The following is a 23,075-nucleotide window of genomic DNA, read 5'->3' as shown; positions in this document are numbered from 1 at the left end:
AAATATAAGGCAGTCGTTTATTCAGTTTTTAACATTTATAAATTATGGTTATGTTTTAAAATGGATGGTATACTATAATTGGCTGTATTTTCTGTCTTAGCATTACAGAAAATAATGGTTCTTATAATGAAAATAATGGTTCTTATAATAATGGTTATTATAATGATACAGTAAAAATGTCAGTTTTATAGAATTGTTTTGAAGTTGGAATTAGATAGTATATAAAAGTGCAAAGCACATGGAAGATACTCCTTAAGTCCTAGTTACCTTTTTTCTTTTTCTTCATGACAGTGTTACTAGTTGGTTGGTTTGGGGATTTGTTGTTTTACAAGGTGAATCAGAATTTTAAAGCTATTAGATAAAGATTCATGGTTCCATGTTGTTTGTCATCACATCAAAATATCTTATACCTGTGTTGCTGAGACATTTTCACTTTGGGGAAATGGCCATTTTGTGACTAATAATAATAATGATTATATCAGTTAACACTTATGTAGTGTCTGCTTTGTGTTGGACACTGTTCTGTTTTACATATATATTTTAAATCTTGAAAACACCCAAATGAGATAGATACTGTTACTTTTATTTTTGTAAATGAGGAAACTGAGGCAGAGAGGTTAATACTGAAATTCCTATAGCTGGACTTATAAACAAAAGAAGCAAACTGATAGAAACCAAGAAAGGTAGCACATGAAATCAGGAAACCTTCTTCTTGTACAAATTAGCCTGATAATTTTTGGAATAGTTATTTTTCAGATAGCAAAGAAAGTTTCACAGGGTTTTAAATCTTCACCCAGCAACTGACTAAGGTAGAATCTGAATAAGTGATAAAGATTCGGCCTACAACTTATCCTTTCCCCTTTGAGTGAAGGAGCATTTCGGTGTCTCAAATAATATAGTCTGAGGCAATAGAAGAATTGGCAAATTTTATCCTATTGGCTGCCAAATTGGAGTCTCTTTCTTTAACTGCTGATGCAACATAAAAATAACTTAATGGATTTTGAGTAGAGAGAAATGGAATAAACTTCTTAAGCCTCTATGAGAAGCATTTCATTGGAGTGGAAATTAAGAGGGTAAAGTAGCCAGAGTTTAGCCCATCTTATAGATGAAGTGGATGGAGAAGAAAACTAATGCTTCTTTGGCAGCTTTATTCTGAATTCAATCTGATAATGGCAGATTATTTTTAAAATATTATTTTTGCCTAAAATATAATTTTCCACCCCACCCTCCAAAAATCGTCACAAGCATTCTATGTGCTTTGTGCAGTTGCATCAGAAAAAAGAATTGATCCAGGAATAAACATATTTAGAATGCACTATAGTCAAATTTATAGAATCAGTTTTTTCCCCTAAAGATTTTAATTAAAACTATGTTATACTTTATATACAAAGGTATTCATTATACCTTTTGTTTATCAATGAAAAAGTGAAAATATCTAAATAGACAGTTGTCAGATAATGGTTAAGTAAATTATGGTACATTACTTCATGGAATATTAAGCTGTTCTTTAATGTTTTGGGGACTTCTGCTCTTGGGCATGGTGGTGTAATAGGGACAAGATTTACCCTTTTGTCTAAAACAGGAAGAAAACAAGACACAATAGTTGAAATAATGATTTTCAGACATTGCACTGAAAGTAGTGTGAAACTTAGGAGAGAAAGTAAGGCCTACAATTTCCTCACTTTATTGTTTGGAAGCAATTTCGCAGGGAGGGGGTATCCAGAAGAGGTTGGCCACCTTGCAAACTTGAGCAGGAATGAATATACAGGGCCAAATACTAGATAAGATGTTCTCACATGGAAAGGGAGAGATCCAGAGATCTACAGAGGGGTCACTCTGGCTGAATACTAATCTGTGTATATGTGAGAGGAAACTAACAGGCTGGAGAGTGAAGTACAAGAAAGCAGCAAGCTGAACAATTCCTGGAGTTGACATATAACTGAGACTATTCTGTTTCTTATTGGTCAAAGTAGAAAGAAAATGTAATATATGGGGCATATGATAGAGTCTCCAAAGGATTCCATTTCAGTGCTGGGGGTAAATTAAGCTCTAGATTAAAGGCTGCTCTTCCCTTGCCTTAAGGAAGCTTAAAAATGAGCCTTGAAAGGATCAAATTGATTCCATGTAACTGAATTAATGCCCACACAAAGTCTAAAAGAATTTAAAGGAACATGACAGAATCTAGCAAGCAAGAGTGCAGAATTTACAATACCTATCTTACAGTAAGAGTCTTTCAAGCATGCAAAAGTTGAAGGAAAATATCCGTAAGCAGGAGAAAAGCCTGTCAGTGAAAGCAGACACAGAAAAGATAGAGATGAAAAACAGCAGTTATAAATATGTTCTATATATTCAAGAAAATAGAGGAAACATGAACACAATGGCGAGAGAGATGGAAGATACAAAAAGACCCAAATGAATCTTCTAGAGATGAGGATTAATATTTGAATGAAAAATACATTGGAAAGACTAAGCAATTAGACATTGCATAAAAACAGGTCAGTGAACATGAAGATACAGGAAATGAAACATAAAAATGAAGAACAGAGCATAAAAGGCCGAACAAATATAAATATAATTGGAATTCCAGAAAGAGAAAGAGAAAACAGAAAAAAAAATGTAATAAGTAATGGTTGAAATTTTTGAACGTTTGATGAAATCATAAACCAGAGCTTTTTAGACATTTGGGGCCAAGTAAGTCTTTGCTATGGAGGGCTCAGCAATTCTGCTCCTATTATATGAACCCCCAAAAGAATTTAAAACGGATACTGAAATAGTTGTACACGCATGTTCATAGCACCATAATAGCCAAAAGGTACAGGTAATCCAAGTGTCCATCAACTGATAAATGGATATAGAATATATACATATACATTAGAGTCAGCCATAGAAAGGAATAAAATATTGATACATGCTCTAATGTAGATGAGCATCAAAAACATTATGCTGAATTAAAGAAGCCAGACCCAAAAGATCACATATAGTGTGACTCCATTTACATGAAGTATCCAGAATGGGTCAATGAAGCTGATAGGTGGTTGCCAGGGTTCGGAGGAAGATGAATGAAAGTGATTGCTTAATAGACTCAACCGGAAATGTTTTGAAACTAAATAGAGGTGGTGTTGCACAACATGGTGAATGTGTTATACTAAAGGCCACTAAATTGTATATATTTTAAAGATTGCATTTATTTTTGGCCACACTGGGTCCTCATTGTTTTGTGTGGGCTTTCTCTAGTTGCAGCAAGTAGGGGCTCCTCTTAGTTGCGGTACTTCTAAACCTTTGTGGTGGCTTCTCATTGCTGTCTAGTTGCTGAGCACAGGCTCTAGGCGTGTGGGCTTCAGCAGTTGAGGCACACAGGGTCAGTAGTTGTGATGCAATGGTTTAGCTCTCCTGTGGCATGTGGAATCTTCCTGGACCAGGTGGATTCTTATCCACTGTACCACCAGGGAAGTCCTCAATTGTATATTTTTAAACAGCTTATTTTGTGTTACGTGAATCTCATGTCAATACCGAAAAGAAGAAAAAATAAAGACTTTTAAAGCAGAGATAATTCATTGCTGATTGACATGCACTACAATAAAGGAACTTCTTCAGGCAAAAGGAAAAGCATATCAGATAGAAACTTTTTTTCATTCTAAAATTTCTTCAGAAGATAATTGAACTTCTAGTTTTAGCCCTGACATTTGAAGAGCTTGGAAATCATCTCTCCTGTCTTCAACAACAACAAAAATATGACCAAACTGCAAATCATGGACTTTCTTAGATTCATCTGAGATTTGAGCTCACAGGGCAAAGTTCCACTCCCCAAATGTGGACAGGTGGATACACAGAATCACACAAGACTACTAGTTAGGAACAAAAGCTGTTTGAACCATAAATTGGTATGAACCTTTAAATGGTAATTGATGAATTGTTGCAGGCTGGGTGTGGACTAGCTCAAAAGCTAAAAACTATCAGGGCCTCAGGCTTAGGAGGTGCTAGCCCGCCCCCCTCCAGTTTTCATGGGTTTTTGACCCTCAGGGCCCACCACATTTTATGGTGAAGGCTGGAGAAAAATCTTGTTTTCACACAGAGGAGAATATAGTTAACACTGTTGAACTTTATACATAAAAATGGTTAAAAGGGTAACTTATTTATTTTTATGTTTTACAAAAACTAGAATTGTTGTTTTAAGAAATGGGCTATCAAACCATGAAAAGACATGAAAGAACTTAAAATGCATATTGCCAGGAGAAAGAAAAGATTACATACTATATGATTGCAACTATATGATGTTCTAAAAAAGGTAAAACTATGAGGACAGTAAAAAGATCAGTAACTGCCAAGGCTTCAGAGGGAGAGAGGGATGAATAACTGGAGCATAGGAATTTTATGGCAATTAAACTATTCTGAATGATATTATAATATAGATGCATGTCATTATACATTTGACAAACCCATGTACAACAAAGAGTGAGCTCTAATGTAAACTATGGATTTTAAGTAATGAAGTAAAAGTCTCAGTTGTGTCCGACTCTTTGTGACCCCATGGACTATACAGTCCATGGAATTCTCCAGGCCAGAATACTGCAGTGGGTTGTCATTTCCTCTTCCAGGGGATCTTCCCAACCCAGGAATCAAACCCAGGTCTCCTACACTGCAGGCGAATTCTTTACCAGCTGAGCACAAGGGGAAGCCCCTTATTATTTTAACTTTTTATTTAACTTATTTTTTTATTTTAACTGATAACAACATATTAAAATTGACCCATCTTTCATAACAAATGTACTCCACTAATGTAAGATGTTAATAATAGGGGAAAATTGGGGAGAGAACTATATGGAACTCTCTGTACCTGCTGCTTGTTTTTCTATAACTATGTAAAATAGAAACATACTGATCCTTTTCCAATACCATATAATCTCTAATTACTAGTATGTATTTTCACAGCAAATAATTGCCAAGCAAACCATGGGTATCTATTCTAATTTGCCTGCATTAAGAGTTTCAGTGAATGACAGATAAAAACTGTGATTGTATTGTGAACAACTGTGTGTTTTTGCTTCTAGTCTTGCCCCCTAAAATTCATAATTACCTCTAGCAAAGGACATAAACACCTAAGTGCTCTAACATTTTAAGCATACTTTCACCACAGGGCCTTAGCAATAGCTGTTCACTATTCTTGGAACAGTTTCCCCTAGATAACTGCAGGACCCACTTGTTTACTTCCTTTATGTCTTTATTGAAATGACCTTCTCAGTGAGGCCTTCCCAGACCATCTTATTTAAAATTCTATCTATCTTCCCCACACTAATTTTTTTTTTCTATAGCACTCATCACTTTTTAATATTAGAAAACTTTTAAATTTTCTGTCTCACTCAGACATGACATGATTTTGGTGTGTTTATTTTGTGCCCTGCAACTTTTCTAGATTCATTTATTACATCTAACAGGTTTTTTTGCGGGAGGGCGTATATGTTTAAGGTATTCTGTATGTAAGATCATGAAAGAGATGGGAATACCAGACCACCTGACCTGCCTCTTGAGAAACCTATATGCAGGTCAAGAAGCAACAGTTAGAACTGGACATGGAACAAGAGACTGGTTCCAAATAGGAAAAAGAGTACGTTGAGGCTGTATATTGTCACCTTGCTTATTTAACTTATATGCAGAGTACATCATGAGAAATGCTGGGCTGGAGAAAGCACAAGCTGGAATCAAGATTGCCAGGAGAAATATCAATAACCTCAGATGCAGATGACACCACCCTTATGGCAGAAAGTGAAGAAGAACTAAAGAGCCTCTTGATGAAAGTGAAAGAGGAGAGTGAAAAAGTTGGCTTAAAGCTCAACATTCTTAGAAAGCTAAGATCATGGCATCCGGTCCCATTAGTTCAGTTCAGTTCAGTCCAGTCGCTCAGTCGTGTCCGACTCTTTGCGACCCCATGCATCGCAGCATGCCAGCCCTCCCTGTCCATCACCAACTCCCAGAGTTCACTCAGACTCGCGTCCATCAAGTCAGTGATGCCATTCAGCCATCTCATCCTTTGTCGTCCCCTTCTCCTGCCCCCAATCCCTCCCAGCATCAGAGACTTTTCCAATGAGTCAACTCTTCGCATGAGGTGGCCAAAGTACTGGAGTTTCAGCTTTAGCATCATTCTTTCCAAAGAAATCTCAGGGTTGATTTCCTTCAGAATGGACTGGTTGGATCTCCTTGCAGTCCAAGGCTTCATGGCAAATAGATGGGGAAACAGTGGCTGACTTTATTTTTCTGGGCTCCAAAATCACTGCAGATTGTGATTGCAGCCATGAAATTAAAAGACGCTTACTCCTTGGAAAGAAAGTTATGACCAACCTAGACAGCATATTAAAAAGCAGAGACATTCCTTTGTCAACAAAGGTCCGTCTAGTCAAGGCTATGGTTTTTCCAGTGGTCATGTATGGATGTAAGAGTTGGACTATAAAGAAAGCTGAGCGCCAAAGAATTGATGCTTCTGACCTGTGGTGTTGGAGACGACTCTTGAGAGTCCCTAGGACTGCAAGGAGATCCAACCAGTCCATCCTAAAGGAGATAAGTCCTGGGTGTTCATTGGAAGGACTGATGTTGAAGCTGAAACTCCAATACTTTGGCCACCTGATGCGAACAGCTGACTTATTTGAAAAGACCCTGATGCTGGCAAAGATTAAGGGTGGGAGGAGAAGGGGACGACAGAGGATGAGATGGCTGGATGGCATCACCAACTCAATGGACGTGAGTCTGAGTGAACTCCGGGAGTTGGTGATGCACAGGGAGGCCTGGTGTGCTGCGGTTCACAGGATCGCAAAGAATCGGACACGACTGAGTGACTGAACTCAACTGAACTGAACAGTGTCTTTTACAGAACAGACATGTTAAATTACACTCTATACTTAATTCGGTCTCTTTTTCCTTTGGTATCCAATTTTCTCATTTCCAATTTTGTTATTCATTTAGCAAGCATCTAAGTATGTTTCAACTTCATTCTTCTAATGGAGTATGTATTTAGAATGTAATTCGATTAAATAAATTCTCCCTTTGGATTATACTGTTTTAGTATAAGGGAAAACATTCTCTATCCTGAAAATTCTGTGCAGCATTTATTCTCCGAAAATGATTCTCAAAGAAGAGAGGGAACTGGAATTTGCTTTGTGCGTCTTCTTTTTTTTTTTTTTTTGCCAGCATCAGGCTATTGTACTTTATATACTTTATTATTTAATTGGGATGGTAGTTGTTGTTTATGATACTATACTTTTGTTTCTGTCCTAAGTTAATAACTGACAGTTTTATCTCAACAATTTCCACCATTTCTTAAAAGTTTAGTTTCCCTAATGATGTTAAGAACTGACAGAATACGCTGCCTCCAGGATCTTTTTTTCAGTGCTGGATTCACAGACCAAAAGAAACAAACACGTAAAAAAGTAACAGCAATAAAGCAAAACCCCTTCTTTAAAGTAAGGGGGGGAAAAACATGTATAGGGTAGTCTATATTTTTCAGAGGCAAAACTATTTTTATAGTCAAATTAAATAATAAAAGTATTTAATTTTAACTCTAAGATGATCCTTTTGTTCAGAGTTTTAATTTTTATTAGGTCTCCTGCCTAAAAACTATAAATATTGGAAGAGATGTGGGCTTTAGAACAGGTTGTAGTTTGATCTTTCAGACAATAATATTACAACATCCAAGTTCACTCCTTCCACATACATGTTTTCAGTTCAGTTCAGTTGCTCAGTCGAGTCCGACTCTCTGCGACCCCATGAACCACAGCACGCCAGGCCTCCCTGTCCATCACCAACTCCCGGAGTTCACTCAAACTCACGTCCATCGAGTTGGTGATGCCATCCAGCCATCTCATCCTCGGTCGTCCCCTTCTTCTCCTGCCCCCAATCCCTCCCAGCATCAGGGTCTTTTCCAATGAGTCAGCTCTTCGCATGAGGTGGCCAAAGTATTGGAGTTTCAGCTTCAACATCAGTCCTTCCAAGGAACACCCAGGACTTATCTCCTTTAGGATGGACTGGTTGGATCTCCTTGCAGTCCAAGGGACTCTCAGGAATCTTCTCTAACACCACAGTTCAGAATCATCAATTCTTCTGCGGTCAGCTTTCTTTATACATGTTTTGGAAGAGTCTTATTTTCAAGTTTATCTTAACTTTCTGCTTCTTGAGAACACAGAAACAGAGCCTACTAAAACTTGATTTCGGAAAGTGTTTCCATGTTTACTTTTTTCTTTCTTTAGATCTCAACCTCCTTTCCGCTCTCCCTTCTAGCCACCTAAAAATATTTTCTTTATTTTTTATGGTTACGTTTTAACTTTTATTCCAGCTTAGTTTCTTATTTGGGAACTTTCATTTTGTTAATTTAGATGTGATTTTGCTGATCACATTCAGGTCTGGTATTTATGTTTCATATTTGTTTTCATTTTTCCACACTGAATGCCTGTGTTTTTTTATAGTGGAAATAGCTAACGTAATCAGCTAGGGGAATGGCTTTTAGGTGGCTCCAGAAGGCAGTAGTGGAATAACCTTAGCTTGCTAGAGGGTATTCGTTCTGCTGATGTGATGACCTAAGCGTCCTCTTGCCTTTGTGATGCTCTCCTAAAATTGTCACTTAGGGACTTGGAGAAATGATGGATCATCAAATACTTAGTGTTCCTTAGCAGAGTATTATTTTTTAACTGCTGTAAGTGTACACTGCTTTAATTCACGTGTCTTTTTTCTACCTCTCTCCCCTTCTCCCGCCTACAGTCACCAGAGAAGAAAGGAAAAGAAGCAAATACGGGTTTTGGTGGGCCAGTTGTTAGTTCTCTGTATCACGAAGAAATCATCAGGTAAGTTCTCGTCTTGTCTTTAATAATAGGAGTATGTACATATATGTGTGTGTGCGTATATGTGTGTGTGTGTTCATTTAATCCTTAAAACTCTGATTTGAAGAACTTTTTCTTAACATGAAACTGATTTGGTGGTATCTCTAGAAGGATAATAAATAGCAGGAAATAAATTTTTATGTGTATAATTTAAAAAATCTGTGTCTGAATCAGTGTCAAATAATAACCTTTCTCCCACATAAGTAATTCACAGGGCAAGGTTTTGTGTCTCAAATCTAAAGCTATGAATTTTGGTTGTTGTTCATACTAGTTTTCCTCAAAATAGCATTATTTCTTTTGAATACTTTTATTTTTGTAGTTTATTTACTCTAGTTTTAAGTTAAAAATCATTTTGGAGTGTAAAATGGCACACTATGGAGAACAGTAGGAAGGTTCCTCAGAAAATTAAATAAAGAAGTACCATATGATCCAGCAATTATTGCTGATTCTGTAGCCACAAGGATTGAAAACTGAATTTTAGAGATATATTTGCATACCCATGTTCATAACAGCACTGTTCACAATAGCAGAAGATAGAAGGCACCTGATTGTCCATTGATGATGAATGGATACACAAAATGTGGTATTACATATAATGGAATATTATTCAGCCTTAAAAAGGAAGGAAAATCTGACACATGCTAGAACGTGGATGAACCTTGAGGTCACTGTGCTAAGTGAAATAAGCCAGTCACAAAAGAATAAATACTGTATGATTCCACTATATGAGGTATCAAGAGTGGTCAGATCCATAGAATCATGGTTGTCAGGAGCTGGAGGGTGTCAAAAATGTGGAGTTGTTTAATGAGTGTAGAGTTTTAGTTTTGCAAGATAAAAAACTTTTGGACACTGGTTGCACAACCATGTGAATACACTTAACACTGCTAAGCTGTACACTTAGAGACGGTAAAGATGATAAATTTATGCTGTGTATTTTTTTAACCAAAATTTAAACATTTTTAAAGGTTGTTTTGTATTATTTAACAAAGGTTTCGAATTTTATGTGCTATGTGTGAAATTTCTTGGACAATCATTTTCTTTGCTACTGCTAAGTCACTTCAGTCATGTCCAATTCTGTGCGACCCCATAGACAGCAGCCCATCAGGCTCCCCCGTCCCTGGGATTCTCCAGGCAAGAACACTGGAGTGGGTTGCCATTTCCCTCTCCAATGCATAAAAGTGAAAAGTGAAAGTGAAGTCACTCAGTCATGTCCGACTCTTAGCGACCCCATGGACTGCAGCCTACCAGGCTCCTCCATCCATGCGAGTTTCCAGGCAAGAGTACTGGAGTGGGGTGCCGTTGCCTTCTCATTTTCTTTAAACACTGTAAATCAGGAAAAGGATTTGGTCCTGCTTTAAAGCAGGCAACGTATTCTTCTAAGATTGTTGCTTTATAAGCAAAAACACGAAATTGGAACTTCTGATGCTCTTACCCTTTCTGCATTATCTGAACTTTACTTTTCTTACTTATTAACATGAAATAAATGAGCTGTAATTTTCACATGGAAATTGAGTTTGCCTAAATTGAAGAGAAATAACTATCTTCAGAAAATGAAGAGGAAATTGTACCAAAATTTTTTTAAATATAAATTTATTTTACTTGGAGGTTAATTACTTTACAATATTGTATTGGTTTTGCCTTACATCAACATGAATCCACCACAGGTATACACGTGTTCCCCATCCTGAACCCCCCTCCCTCCTCCCTCCCCATACCATCCCTCTGGGTGATCCCAGTGCACCAGCCCCAAGCATCCAGTATCATGCATCGAACCTGGACTGTCGATTCATTTCATGTATGATATTATACATGTTTCAATGCCATTCTCCCAAATCATCCCATCCTCTCCCTCTCCCACAGAGTCCAAAAGACTGTTCATCTGTGTCTCTTTTGCTGTCTCGCATACAGGGTTGTCGTTACCATCTTTCTAAATGCTTCACTCTTTCAAAAGAGTTGTTGACATTATTCACCACATAAAGAAGTAACAATAAGAATTCCCAGGTAGCATTCTAGAAGGAAAGCTATTGATACCCCTATGAATCAAAAACTTTAAATGCTCATAGTTCTGGTTAATGACCAGATTCAAAACTAGGGGTCCTGTCTTGAATGTATTTGCATAGCAAGCACATTGTTTTTACTTAGACTAAATGTTTGTTTGGGATGAGATAGTGGAAGCCTGATGGAGATTTGAGGGGGATAAAGATGACCTTTTAAGAATGCTACTGACCTGGAATACATTTGCCACCATGATTCCTTTGAGGTACCATGAGGACACTGAGAAGCCCCTCCAATTTTGAAGAAGCACAGTTGAAGAAAACATTTTCCGAGTTTAAATCCTTCTTTCCCTTAACCCTTATAGATTCAGAACATGTTTTGGGGGTTCTTAATTTGTATATTCTGTACTTAGAGCTTCTTAAAAAATGGCATATTAGAACCCTTAATCCTACTAATCAAAGTTTATTAAATGTTCAAATTAAGTCAGTTAATCCTGAAGAGTCATTTTTCTAGGAGGGATGGTTAGTCATTCTTTCTCTGTGTGAGCATAGTCTTTTGTTCACGCCTTGTTGTAGCATTTATGACATTATGCCACATTGGATTATACTTTGAAAAAATTTATCCTTTCTGCTGGACTTTTAGTCTTCAGAGAGCCATGCATACTCTTTTATCCATCTGGGTATTCTCAGTAACTGGGGAAGTTCCAAGAACTTAGTAGGTACAGAGTAAAAGTGTCCAGAGCTTGGGAAGCATCCACAGCTACTTCCCCCATGGAGCTGAGAGTTTGATGACTGTACTAGCACCCATCATAAAGTGCAGAGCTGCTAGTTTGGTTTCCTGTGACATGCCCATCCTCACCTCTTCTTCTAAAGAAATGTACAGGCCGCTTTCCTAGTTAGATAATAAAATGGATATCGTTTCTAAACTTTGTTTTTTTTTTAAGTCACTATATTTAACTTTCTAATAATATTAATCACTTATCTATAAATAGTGATTTTTATTTTGTATACTGATTTCCTTAAGGGCTCCCAGACTCTAGTATTTTTTCAAAATGACACATTGAATACAGTTTCTTTCATAATATCTAGTGACATGAATGATCACAGTAGCTCTGCAGAACAGAAAGCAAATCAAATGTACTCTAATTGATGTGAGAGCAGATATATGGGTAATTAGAATATTCCTAAGATAGAGTTAAACTGAACTGGAAAAGTTAACCTACCTGCCTATCCTCTACGTAATTCCTGCAGAAGTGACTCTTAGATTTAAGTCAGTATTTAGAATTTTGATCATGAGAAGCAATGATAAAATAATGTAACTTTATTTTCAAAAAGTAGAAATTTTAATTCAACTTAGCACACATCTATTGTATGAGTCTAAATGAGACAAAACATTGTGGGTATTTGTGCTGCTTAGCTTCTTCATTTTTGAATAGTTTGTTTCTGGTATTTTTGGCATCTACATGTAAGTATGTTTAATAAACCTTATTGATTAATTGAGTGAAATACGAGCCTCTGTTATTGGCAAAACTTTTAGTCTGGCCTTATTTCATTGTTATCTAAGTATTAGTCTTTTCATGATAGGATTTAAATCTTTGTATTCTGGCACATATTGTTAAGATACGAAACAGCAAGGAATATGAGTGTGAGAGAGCCATTGAAAGCCTTCCTTTTAATTATAAACAGTAATTTTGTTACTACTACAGCAGATCAGAAATCACAGAAACTAGTCATATTCTGATTTTAGAGAATTTATCCTGTAATGTAACAGAATTCCAGTATAACGAAGTAGATTATGATAAAAACTACTGTATACTAAAACGTTGGGTTACTCCATTAAAGGACTAGAGTAGTCCCTATTGCTTCTTCAGTAGAAGAATGCAGTTGCTTTTTTTGATTCCTTTCATCAGTGTTTTATAGTTTTCTATATGTAGGTCTTTTGTTTCTTTAGGTAGACTTATTCCTAAGTGTTTTATTCTTTTCGTCACAATGGTGAATGGAATTGCTTCCTTGATTTTCCTCCTGTTTTCTCATTGTTAGTGTATAGGAATGCAAGGGATTTTGGTGTATTAATTTTATATCCTGTAACTTTACTATATTCATTGATTAGCTCTAGTAATTTTCTGGTAGTGTCTTCAGGATTTTCTATATAGAGGATCATGTCATCTGCAAACAGTGAGGGTTTTACTTCTTTTCCAATCTGGATTCCTTTTCTTTCTTTTTCTTCTCTGATTGCTGTGGCTAAAACTTCCAAAACTATGTTGAATAGTAGTGATGAGAGTGGGCATCCTCGTCTTGTTCCTGACTTTAGGGGATATGCTTTCAATTTTTTGCCATTGAGGATAATGTTTGCTGTGGGTTTATCATATATGGCTTTTATTATGTTGAGGTATGTTCCTTCTATACCTGCTTTCTGGAGGGTTTTTATCATAAATGGATGTTGAATTTTGTCAAAGGCTTTTTCTGCATCCATTGAGATAATCATATGGTTTTTTATCTTTCAATTTGTTAATATGATGTATCACATTGATTGATTTGCAAATGTTGAAGAATCCTTGCATCCCTGGGATAAAGCCCTCTTGGTCATGATATATGATCTTTTTAATATGTTGTTGGATTCTGTTTGCTAGAATTTTGTTGAGGATTTTTGCATCTATGTTCACCAGTGATAATGACCTGTAGTTTTCTTTTTTTTATGGATCTTTGTCTTACATTGTTGGTGGGAATGCAAACTAGTACAGCCACTATGGAGAGCAGTGTGGAGATTCCTTAAAAAACTGGAAACACAACTGCCATATGACCCAGCAATCCCACTGCTGGGCATACACATCAAGGAAACCAGAATTGAAAGAGACACGTGTACCCCAGTGTTCATCGCAGCACTGTTTATAATAGCCAGGACATGGAAGCAACCTAGATGTCCATCAGCAGATGAATGGATAAGAAAGCTGTGGTACATATACACAATGGAATATTACTCAGCTATTAAAAAGAACACATTTGAATCAGTTCTAATGAGGTGGATGAAACTGGAGCCTGTTTTACAGAGTGAAGTAAGTCAGAAGGAGAAACACCAATAAAGTATATTAACACATATATATGGATTTTGATAATGATGACCTTGTATGCGAGACAGCAAAAGAGATACAGGTATAAAGAACAGACTTTTGGACTCTGTGGGAGAGGGAGGGGGTGGGATGATTTGAGAGAATAGCACTGAAACGTGTATTACCATACTGAAACAGATCACCAGTCCAAGTTCGATGCATGAAACAGGGCACTCTAAGCTAGTGCGCTGGAACGGCCCTAAGGGATGGGATGGGGAGGGAGGCAGGAGGGGGTTCAGGATGGGGACACATGTACACCCATGGCTGATTCGTGTCAATGTATGGCAAAAACCACCACAATATTGGAAGGTAACTAGCCTCTAATTAAAATAAATAAATTTTTAAAAATGCAGTTGCAACAATAAAAACAGTCTACTTGTTGAAGTTTATAGAGTCAAATTTTGCTTGTACTTTGGTGAAATTTATTATCTGGTGTTTTATTTTTCCAAGAGAAAATTGTTCTTTAATTGAGATTAATTGGTTTCTTGGCAGAATTATGTTCAACTGAGGTAAAAGTGACAGGAGGAGTCCTTTTATAGTTTTAGAAACATCAATTGATAAACTTGGATGAAAGGAAAAGCTTTCTTCTATAGAACCATTGTTTTTTTTTCTTTTGAACCATTGGTTTTTTTAAAGGAACATTAAAATATATTTTGAATGTGTTTTTGAGTACTTTAATATATAAACTTCCAATTTTTTCCCACATTTTTGAAGATTAGGAAAACCATTATCTAATGAGCCCATTTACTAAGCTTGGTCTCCAATGTTGTGGCAGTTTCCTGACGAAAATGCATTGTAGGTGATAAGTTAAGGGCCCATTTTAGTTTTATTGTAAATGTTTCTGAGCCAAGGGCCACTGGGGCCAGTTCTGAGCTTGCTCCCTGCCTGTTTTGGTTCTGACCTTTATTTCCACTCTGTCACAGAAAATTACAATATGATGTCATAGGTACAGATCTCTGGGTTAATATTCCACAGCCCTGAAACCAGTTTCTCATTCTGAAGCTAGTTCATTGTTCTGTAGTATAATGGAGGGGATATAAGGTGAGGCTAATTAAGTACAAAAAGTTATGGAACCAAATTGCTGGAATTCAAATGCTGGTTCCATCTCTTTTTAGCTCTGTGACCTTGGACAAGTTATTTATCTCTAAAGTGGGGGTGATTATACTACCTTTCTCATATGGCATTTTTGTGGATTATATGAATATTTATACAAGGCATCCTAGAATAGCATGTGGCACAAAATAGGTTACTTTGTAACTATTAGTTTTATTAGTATTGTTATGAACATAGAGTCTCCCCAGGAGAGATCCAGGGCACAGGACTGATGGCAGAAGCCAAAAACACATGTCAGGACCTAACTATGGAGTTAGGTACAGGTTGTTTGCTTTTGCAGAAGAAAATGACAAGCCAGGAAGGGAGAGGTCTGTGTTTGCAACTATAGAAACGAGAGTAACAGGTCTTGTGACTCACGGTTGCTCTAGTCTTGGTTGCTCTCGTCTTGAGATCAGTTGTGTTTCATTTAAACTACAGACTGGCAGAAAAAGCTCTGGTTAATAAGGATAAGGCTTTGCAAAGAGTCAGATGCTTCTGCGATGCATATACTGACTCACTAACAAGTAATCACTTTCAGTGACTTGTATAACTGAGAGGGTTTTACCTAGAAGTTAGCACATAAAGTGAGAAATTAGGGCATGATTTAAAAATACAACAAATGAAACGTGTACAATATCCAACCCACCCTGCAATAGGATTTGATCTTCCTTGTTATATTCTGTAGTTTGATGCTACGTAATCTGTCAGAATTTTATTAAGCCCACTTACACAGGCAGCCATCTGGACCTTCTCTAAGCAAGACCAGACCAGTATACAACTAAAATGATTGATGGGCTCCGGAATTGATTAGTTGTTCTGTGAGACAAATGAACTGTTTTGGCAGAAAATACCAGAGGTCACTGCAGTGGTCAGACACAAAAGCCTGTAGAATTCTAAAGAGATGCTTTCATCATTGACTTATAAAGTTAAAATTTTTAACCTATAATAGATTCTGAAAATATTTTAGAAATATTTTTTCATTAGTTGCTCTCTAGCCCTGATTCTAAAGTGGTAGACTGTATATATATATGTATATATATATATATATAAACTAGAATAAAGGTGCTAATTTTATGCTTTAATTTTGTGTTTCTGGTGAAAATATGAACTGGAATAAAACTAACGTAAAAGCCAGTCACTTATACATAGATTGTACTCTAAAATTTTCCTGAAAGAGATGTGATTGAAGAAAAAGCTACAGCATATATGGTTTTATTATAAGTGATTTATACAACCAAATAGTATGAAATTCCATGTAGTTATTTATTCAAAGCTTCACATTGTTATCAGCTTTTAATAAATCTGTTTAAGACTCTGAAGCATCCAGAGTATGCATTACACATATTTTGTACTTAAAAAATTGAGTATTTGAATTTTTATGCTTTCAGTAGTCTACGTAACTCTGGGATAATATTGTCCCACTGATATCATGGCTGTTAGCACCAAAAAGATTCTCCTGGTAGTTAGTAATGAAACTCTTCCCTATTTCACTGTGTTGCCTAGGATCAACATAGTGTTAACACTTTGGTGATAGGTGATAAATTGGATGGCATATGTCTTGTTACATTCTGCTTATTCTTTGAGGACTACACAAGTGTGTCTAGGCAAGTGGGCAACTCTCCCCTGAGAATGTGATTGCTCAGAATGAACTTGAGTTATGGATTTATTCAGCCTGTGAAACCTCAGCTGGCATAAATAATTGAGAAAGCAAAGGTTTGTCTGTGGTGCATACCTCAGGGACTCATGGCTCCCTTCCTCCTCTCTACCTCCCTTTCTTATGAAAATGATCCCAGTTGCACTCCTAGATAATAACACACCAAGCAATTAAAAGCCATGGGTGGCTGGAGAGAGGAGAAAAGGTTTAGTTAATGAGCTTTTCCTCTTCCAGTGCCCATGAGAGCCTCAGGAATGACAAGGCGATTAAAGCGAAGAGATAATTATAGATTATGTGAAAATGGGTCCCTTGGGACGAGCAGGTCTTGACATAAACAGTAACTGTTGTAAGAGTCTCCTGGCTCTCATATTCACCCCTTCCTTAGTGCTTTATTTAGCTCCTGTGTGCTCAGTGCCATGATGCCAACCAAGCATATAGGCAAGTCCACCTGTTTGCAGATCAACAGCCCTTTCTGAACAGGAGGTCATTCATCAACTAAAACCATCATCTTCTCGTCCTCTCCGCCCCTCTTCTTTCTTTTTCCTTCCCCCTCATCCTTTCCCCCACTTTGTTCTTTTTCTGTCTCTTCCTTCTTCTAATCTTTTCCTTCTCTTTTTCTTATATCCTTATCCATATGTAGTACCTTTGAAATGCTAGGCACTTAGTCTTGCTTAAGTCTTACCAAGTTTAGTGTGTGTGTGTGTTTGTGCGCGCTCACAAGTATAAAGACACATTAGTTATGGATGTACTATATCTGTTATAATAAAAGCTACTCGTATGTATTGTAGATAATATAAATAAATGTTCTCTTCTGCTAAATGCTTTACAGATATATTAAAGAAAGATATCTTAAAAGTGTTAGCAAAGATGTCAGTTTTGTGTGATGGACAAAGTCATCTTATCATTGAATTGTTATCAGCTATTCTCTCAATGCTGAAAGCAGACAATTTTGGTTCATTTCATTGCTTTGCAATTTATGAAGTCTTTGCTAATTGCATTGTATATATTAATAAATGCTGGTGTTTATTGAAGTTTTAATTCTGTATAAAAAAGACATTATTACATGATTTACATGGTTCTACTTTTCAATTTTTACCTAATACAAAATTTTATATATTCATTAGATAAATATTTTTAACAGTATACCATGTAAAGTATGCCATTCCTAGGCCTAGACATCGGTCTACCCTCTTTCTCATCTTCTAACACATCAGAAATTCTGTTTCTTCATATTCAAAATAATTCAAATTCACTGCCTCTCATTGTCGCCGCTATCACACCTTTTGCATTAACATCACTGTTCTACATCTCTTGGCCAGGACACTACAGAATGATTTGCAAACTGGATTCCTCACTTCCCTTGCTGTCTCCTCCAGATTTATAAATCAAATCTCCAATCACTTTCCTGCTTAAAACCCTTTAATGATTTCCCATAACACTTAGGATAGAATTTTAAAATCCTTAACCTGTCTTGCAGGGCCCCTCACCATCTCATCTAATGCCAATTTTCCCCTTCCCAGTTGTTCACTTTGCTCCAACCAGTTGGCCTATTTTATTTCCTTGAAGGTTCAATTAATATTTGTTGGGTGAATTGATTGAGAGTATTATATAAGAGTATGAAAAATGATCCCACTTTACAACATACGCTAAAATCTTAAGCTACTAATAATGTCAGCTAGCATATATTGATCACTTATTATATGTTAGTAACCATACTGCATGTGTTTTGTATATATATTATTCCACTTAATCTTCAGAATGATCCTATGAGATGTAGGTATTGTAAATATCCCTGTTTTACAGATGAGGAAACTGAGGCTCAAAGAGGTTAGGTTACTTGCCCAAGGTCACAAGGTTAGTAATTCTGCTCTTAAGTGCTACACCGTATTGCTTCTGAGATGTTTGAGGAATCATTGTAATCTCCAATTACTGAAACTGAATTTGATAGTTGTTATTATATTAATATAGTGAGTATCTTCAGTTTACATTTTTTAAATTAAATTTCTTTTCCATTTAGTGTTTTTTAAAATGTGCTTCAATGGTATAATTAGAGACTGTAGTCTTTCATTTATCAATATACTGATGATGATGTTTCCCTTAGATTAATTGTTTTTATTGATTTTAGACTTACCTTAATGGTTGAGAATGTAACTCATCTCTGTAGCCAAGAGATTCTATAGATTTTTCTGATGTGGGCACTGGTTTTAGAGGGATTGATCAGAACTGAACTACATTTTTCTTATGGACACTTAAAGTATCAGAAATTTTCAATCAACTTTTTTAGAGTTAAGCAGGTTTTAACAGGTGAAAATGCATTTTTAGTAACTAGTTGTTTTTTTTTTTAATATAATTTATGCCTAAATAACCTTTCCAGTATAACAAGTTATCTATAAGAAGTACCTGGGGCATTGATCTCTTCTTTGTTATTGTTTGCTTGGAAAAATATGAGAAAAACATGTTAAAAATGTAAGTGGTTTCATTTGAAGGAACTCTCATCAACATATGTAAGATAGTAAACAGAACTTTTTATTTGAGGCTTTTAACAATTTTCTGGTCCTAGAACTAAATAGGTCCCCTGGTGGCTCAGATGGTAAAGCATCTGTCTATCAATGTGGGAGACCTGGGTTCGATCCCTGGGTCGGGAACCCACTCCAGTACTCTTGCCTGGAAAATCCCATGGACGGAGGAGCCTGGTGCAGGCTACTGTCCATGGGGTCGCAAAGAGTCGGACACAACTGAGCGATTTCACTTCAGAACTAAATATACTGCATATGTAACCCAGTCAGAAAATACTTATTACTTGGTAAAAGCTATTACTTGGTGCAGTGCAGGAGACCCAGGTTTGATCCCTGTATCGGGAAGATTCCCTGGAGAAGGAAATGGCAACCCACTCCAGTATTCTTGCCTGGAAAACCCCATGGGCAGAGGAGCCTGACAGGCCACAGTCCATGGGGTCGCAAAGAGTCGGATATGACTGAGCGACTTCACTTTCTTTCTGTTCCTTTTATTCTGTTCTTCAAGATCCTTTAGCCACTTAGCTGGTTTGTCAGTATATTCTTCAAGCCTAGGCTGTAATGTCAGCTCTTCTGTGATGCCGCCTTTGCTCATCATTGGTTGAGTGGCCCATTCTTTGCTTTGGGCCTCTACTTTATAGAATAGTGACGTAGTTCCTACAAGGATTTTGGAAGACTGTTGAACTGAAGAGCCTCTGGATGAAAGTGAAAGAGGAAAGTGAAAAAGTTGGCTTAAAGCTCAACATTCAGAAAACTAAGATCATAGCATCCAGCCCCATCACTTCATGGCAAGTAGATGGGGAAACAGTGGAAACAGTGACAGACTTTATTTTGGGGGGCTGAGGCAATGGCACCCCATTCCAGTACTCTTGTCTGGAAAATCCCATGGACAGAGGAGCCTGGTAGGCTGTAGTCCATGGGGTCATGGAGAGTCAACACGACTGAGCGACTTCACTTTCACTTTTTACTTTCTTGCATTGGAGAAGGAAATGGCAACCCACTCCAGTGTTCTTGCCGGGAGAATCCCAGGGACGGGGGAGCCTGGTGGGCTGCCATCCATGGGGTCGCGCAGAGTTGGACACGACTGAAGCGACTTAGCAGCAGCAGCAGCAGTTCCCTTTTATATTTTTATGACACCTTCTAAAATGTTTTTTAATCATTTTCTTTTGCTGTGCTAGGTCTTCATTGGTGCATGTGGGCTTTCTCTAGTTGCAGCGAGTGGGTCTCCTGCCTATTTGCCGTGTGCAGGCTTCTCATTGTGGTAGCTTCTGTTGTTGAGGAGCCTGGGCTCTAGGGTGTGTGGGCTCCAGTGATTGCGGCTTGAGGGTTCAGTAGTTGTGGCACACAAACTTATTGCTCTGTAGCATGTGGGATCTTAGTTCCCGGACCAAGGATTGAACCTGTGTCCCCCGCATTGGCTGGCGGATTCTTAACCGCTATACCACCAGGCAAGTCCCAACATCCAAAAATTTTTATTTAAAAGTTTAAATAATTGAAAAGGGCATAATTTCTGACATTTTGTAAATAATGGAATTTTAAAAGAAAAAACATTCATTTAGATGGATCCAACAGAATCTAAATACTATAACAGCAATCCATTTTGTTCATGTATTTTAATTGGAATATAACTGCTTTACAATGTTGTGTTGGTTTCTGCTGTACAACAGCATGAATCAGCTATAAGTATACATATACCCCCTTTCTCTTGAGCCTCCTTTCCACCTGCCTCCCCCCTCAGGCTGTCACAGAGCACCAGGCTGAGCCCCCTGTGCTGCACGGCAGCTTCCCACTAGCTGTTTGTACGTGACCGTGTGTATATGTCAGTGCCGACTCTCTCCTTGCCTCCCTGTTGCTACGTGTCCATTCCCTATGTCTGCATCTCTATTCCTGCACTGCAAACAGGTCTGTCAGTACCATTTTTCTAGAAAAAATGGTGCTGATAGTCCATTTTTTAAAAAACATATGAGCATGCTACCATTGAGGAAAATTGGGAAAACAGAACCAGCTCTCTGTATTATTTCCTACAGCTACATGTGAATCTTCAGTTGTCTTGAAATAGAAAGTTTACTTAAAAATAAAATTCTGATCTTGATTTTAAAGTATATGTGTAAGGTCATCTTTGTGTTTTCATTCATTCAATAAATTTTAATTATCTATTGGAATACTGTTTTAATATCTGATTGCCAGTTGCTTGATAAATACAATGAGTTAAAATATTTACTGAATGTATCTATTTTATCCCATAAATGTGTTTTTTAATTTTATAAGGTCAGTGAAAAGTAAATAGACTTTAGATGGCTCGCCATGAAACCTAACTATCTGAAATAGTCTTTTGCTAGGAAAATGCAGTCTTTGTAGAAAGTGGTGCAGATAGCATTTTTAGGTGTGAGCAAGAATCTCATCTTCCTGTGACTGATGAAGACAACCATACTTAAACATCATCCCTCTCTTCCATGAGTATGTGCCCTTACACTTCAAAAGAATGTCAAAGAAAGTGTGTGTGTGTTTTCATTCAGATAAATGCATTTCTTGTCAATTTTAGGAAATTTGGAGTAATCTCAAGAGAGTCTTGCTGTCTTGTGCTATGGATAATGTGGGACATTCTTGGGGGTATTCATGAAATAACTCATACTCATCTGTGGAGGATAGATATGATAATTTTATCACATTCAGCAGAGAAAAGGAGAAAGGTAACTGGTAAGCATCAAAAGAGAAGATAAAGTGAGAAGATGTAGAAGGGCACTAACATATTTTAAGGCTCTGCTATATTTGGTTTGCACATGTCATTTCATGTAAGTACAGAGAAGAATTTCCTGTGGAAGACTGCATTAACTGGGAAATACAGAGGGAAAAAGAATTAGATTTGTATATTGTACATAATCTTGTTGGGGGCAAGATACACAAAAATGTTGCTTCTGATGTTTCTCCATTGTGACCGCTAGGTGGTGACATTGTATAAAGACAGCTTGGTTGCTGGCATGCTAGTCAAAACATGCATGACTTGGTGTTAGATAACTCTATTTAAAAACCAAGCCCAAGAGTATCACTTGATTTTTTTAATTATTAGTCACTCAGCTTTGTAACACATTCATGGTGATTTTATTGACTTTCCCATGTTATATTTAATTTACATTGTGTACTCTACCCTGAAGTATTTTATAAATACTTCTATGTACCTAGCATACTTAGTAATGATAAACTACTGTTGATAAGCAAGTATACAGATGAAAAAAATGCCCTGACCTACAAAAAATTCACATACCAAAACAAAATAATTGATATAAAGTATACATATTAAGAGACACTGAGAATATATTAAGCAATAGAAACATGTTAAATAAGTTTGTATTTTATTTACTTTCTTACTGCTTATGGCGTAGGTGTACATACCCATTTAGGATTAAGGAAGAAGGGCCACCCCGAAGGTTTTCTCATTTCTGAATGGCCCTCCGGTACTACTGGGTAAGGGTAGCCTGTGCCCTGAGGATCCTCCTTACTTTCCTCTCTGTGCCCTACCACCAACTCCCCATTATTCTCTATCCAAAGCAGTGGGTGAGAAGTGTATTTTTTATTATGACTTAAAATGGCACAGTTCTTTCTCTCACAGTTGAAGTTGCTGTTTATTGAATTAGAGGGGTCTCTGTTACTGTATTGAAGGAAACTAGGCCCCTTGTATCCCCAGGTCAGAATGCTGAATGCACTTTTTTCATAGAAAGTATTTTTTGTGATAGTTAAATATAGCTACAATAGTATTATATGAAGCCTTAATTTAAAAAATCAGACTTATCCTTTTAGGAGTTTTGGCCTCAAGACTTTTCTATTCCTACCCTCCCTTCCGCCCCTGCCCATATCCTTTT

The 23,075-nt window shown here is 37.0% G+C and overlaps 1 protein-coding gene across 2 annotated transcripts in view; it reads left to right on the top strand.

The window, feature by feature from the left end:
• The window catches only part of ACBD6 (acyl-CoA binding domain containing 6), a 203,851-nt gene that overhangs the window by 57,124 nt on the left and 123,652 nt on the right, over window positions 1–23,075 (top strand). For both annotated transcript variants that reach the window (XR_008200739.1, XM_052653940.1), the window contains exon 4: window positions 8,740–8,822. Coding sequence is in view for 1 of the 2 variants with exons in the window: in XM_052653940.1 (XP_052509900.1) it covers window positions 8,740–8,822 (83 nt within the window). In the remaining variant the exon portion in view is untranslated. The remainder of the gene's footprint in view (window positions 1–8,739; window positions 8,823–23,075) is intronic.

The sequence above is a fragment of the Budorcas taxicolor genome, chromosome 16, assembly GCF_023091745.1.
Source record: "Budorcas taxicolor isolate Tak-1 chromosome 16, Takin1.1, whole genome shotgun sequence".
Taxonomy (NCBI): Eukaryota; Metazoa; Chordata; class Mammalia; order Artiodactyla; family Bovidae; genus Budorcas; species Budorcas taxicolor.
Note: the sequence above shows the minus strand (reverse complement) of the source record. Positions and strands in the feature narration are given on the sequence as shown.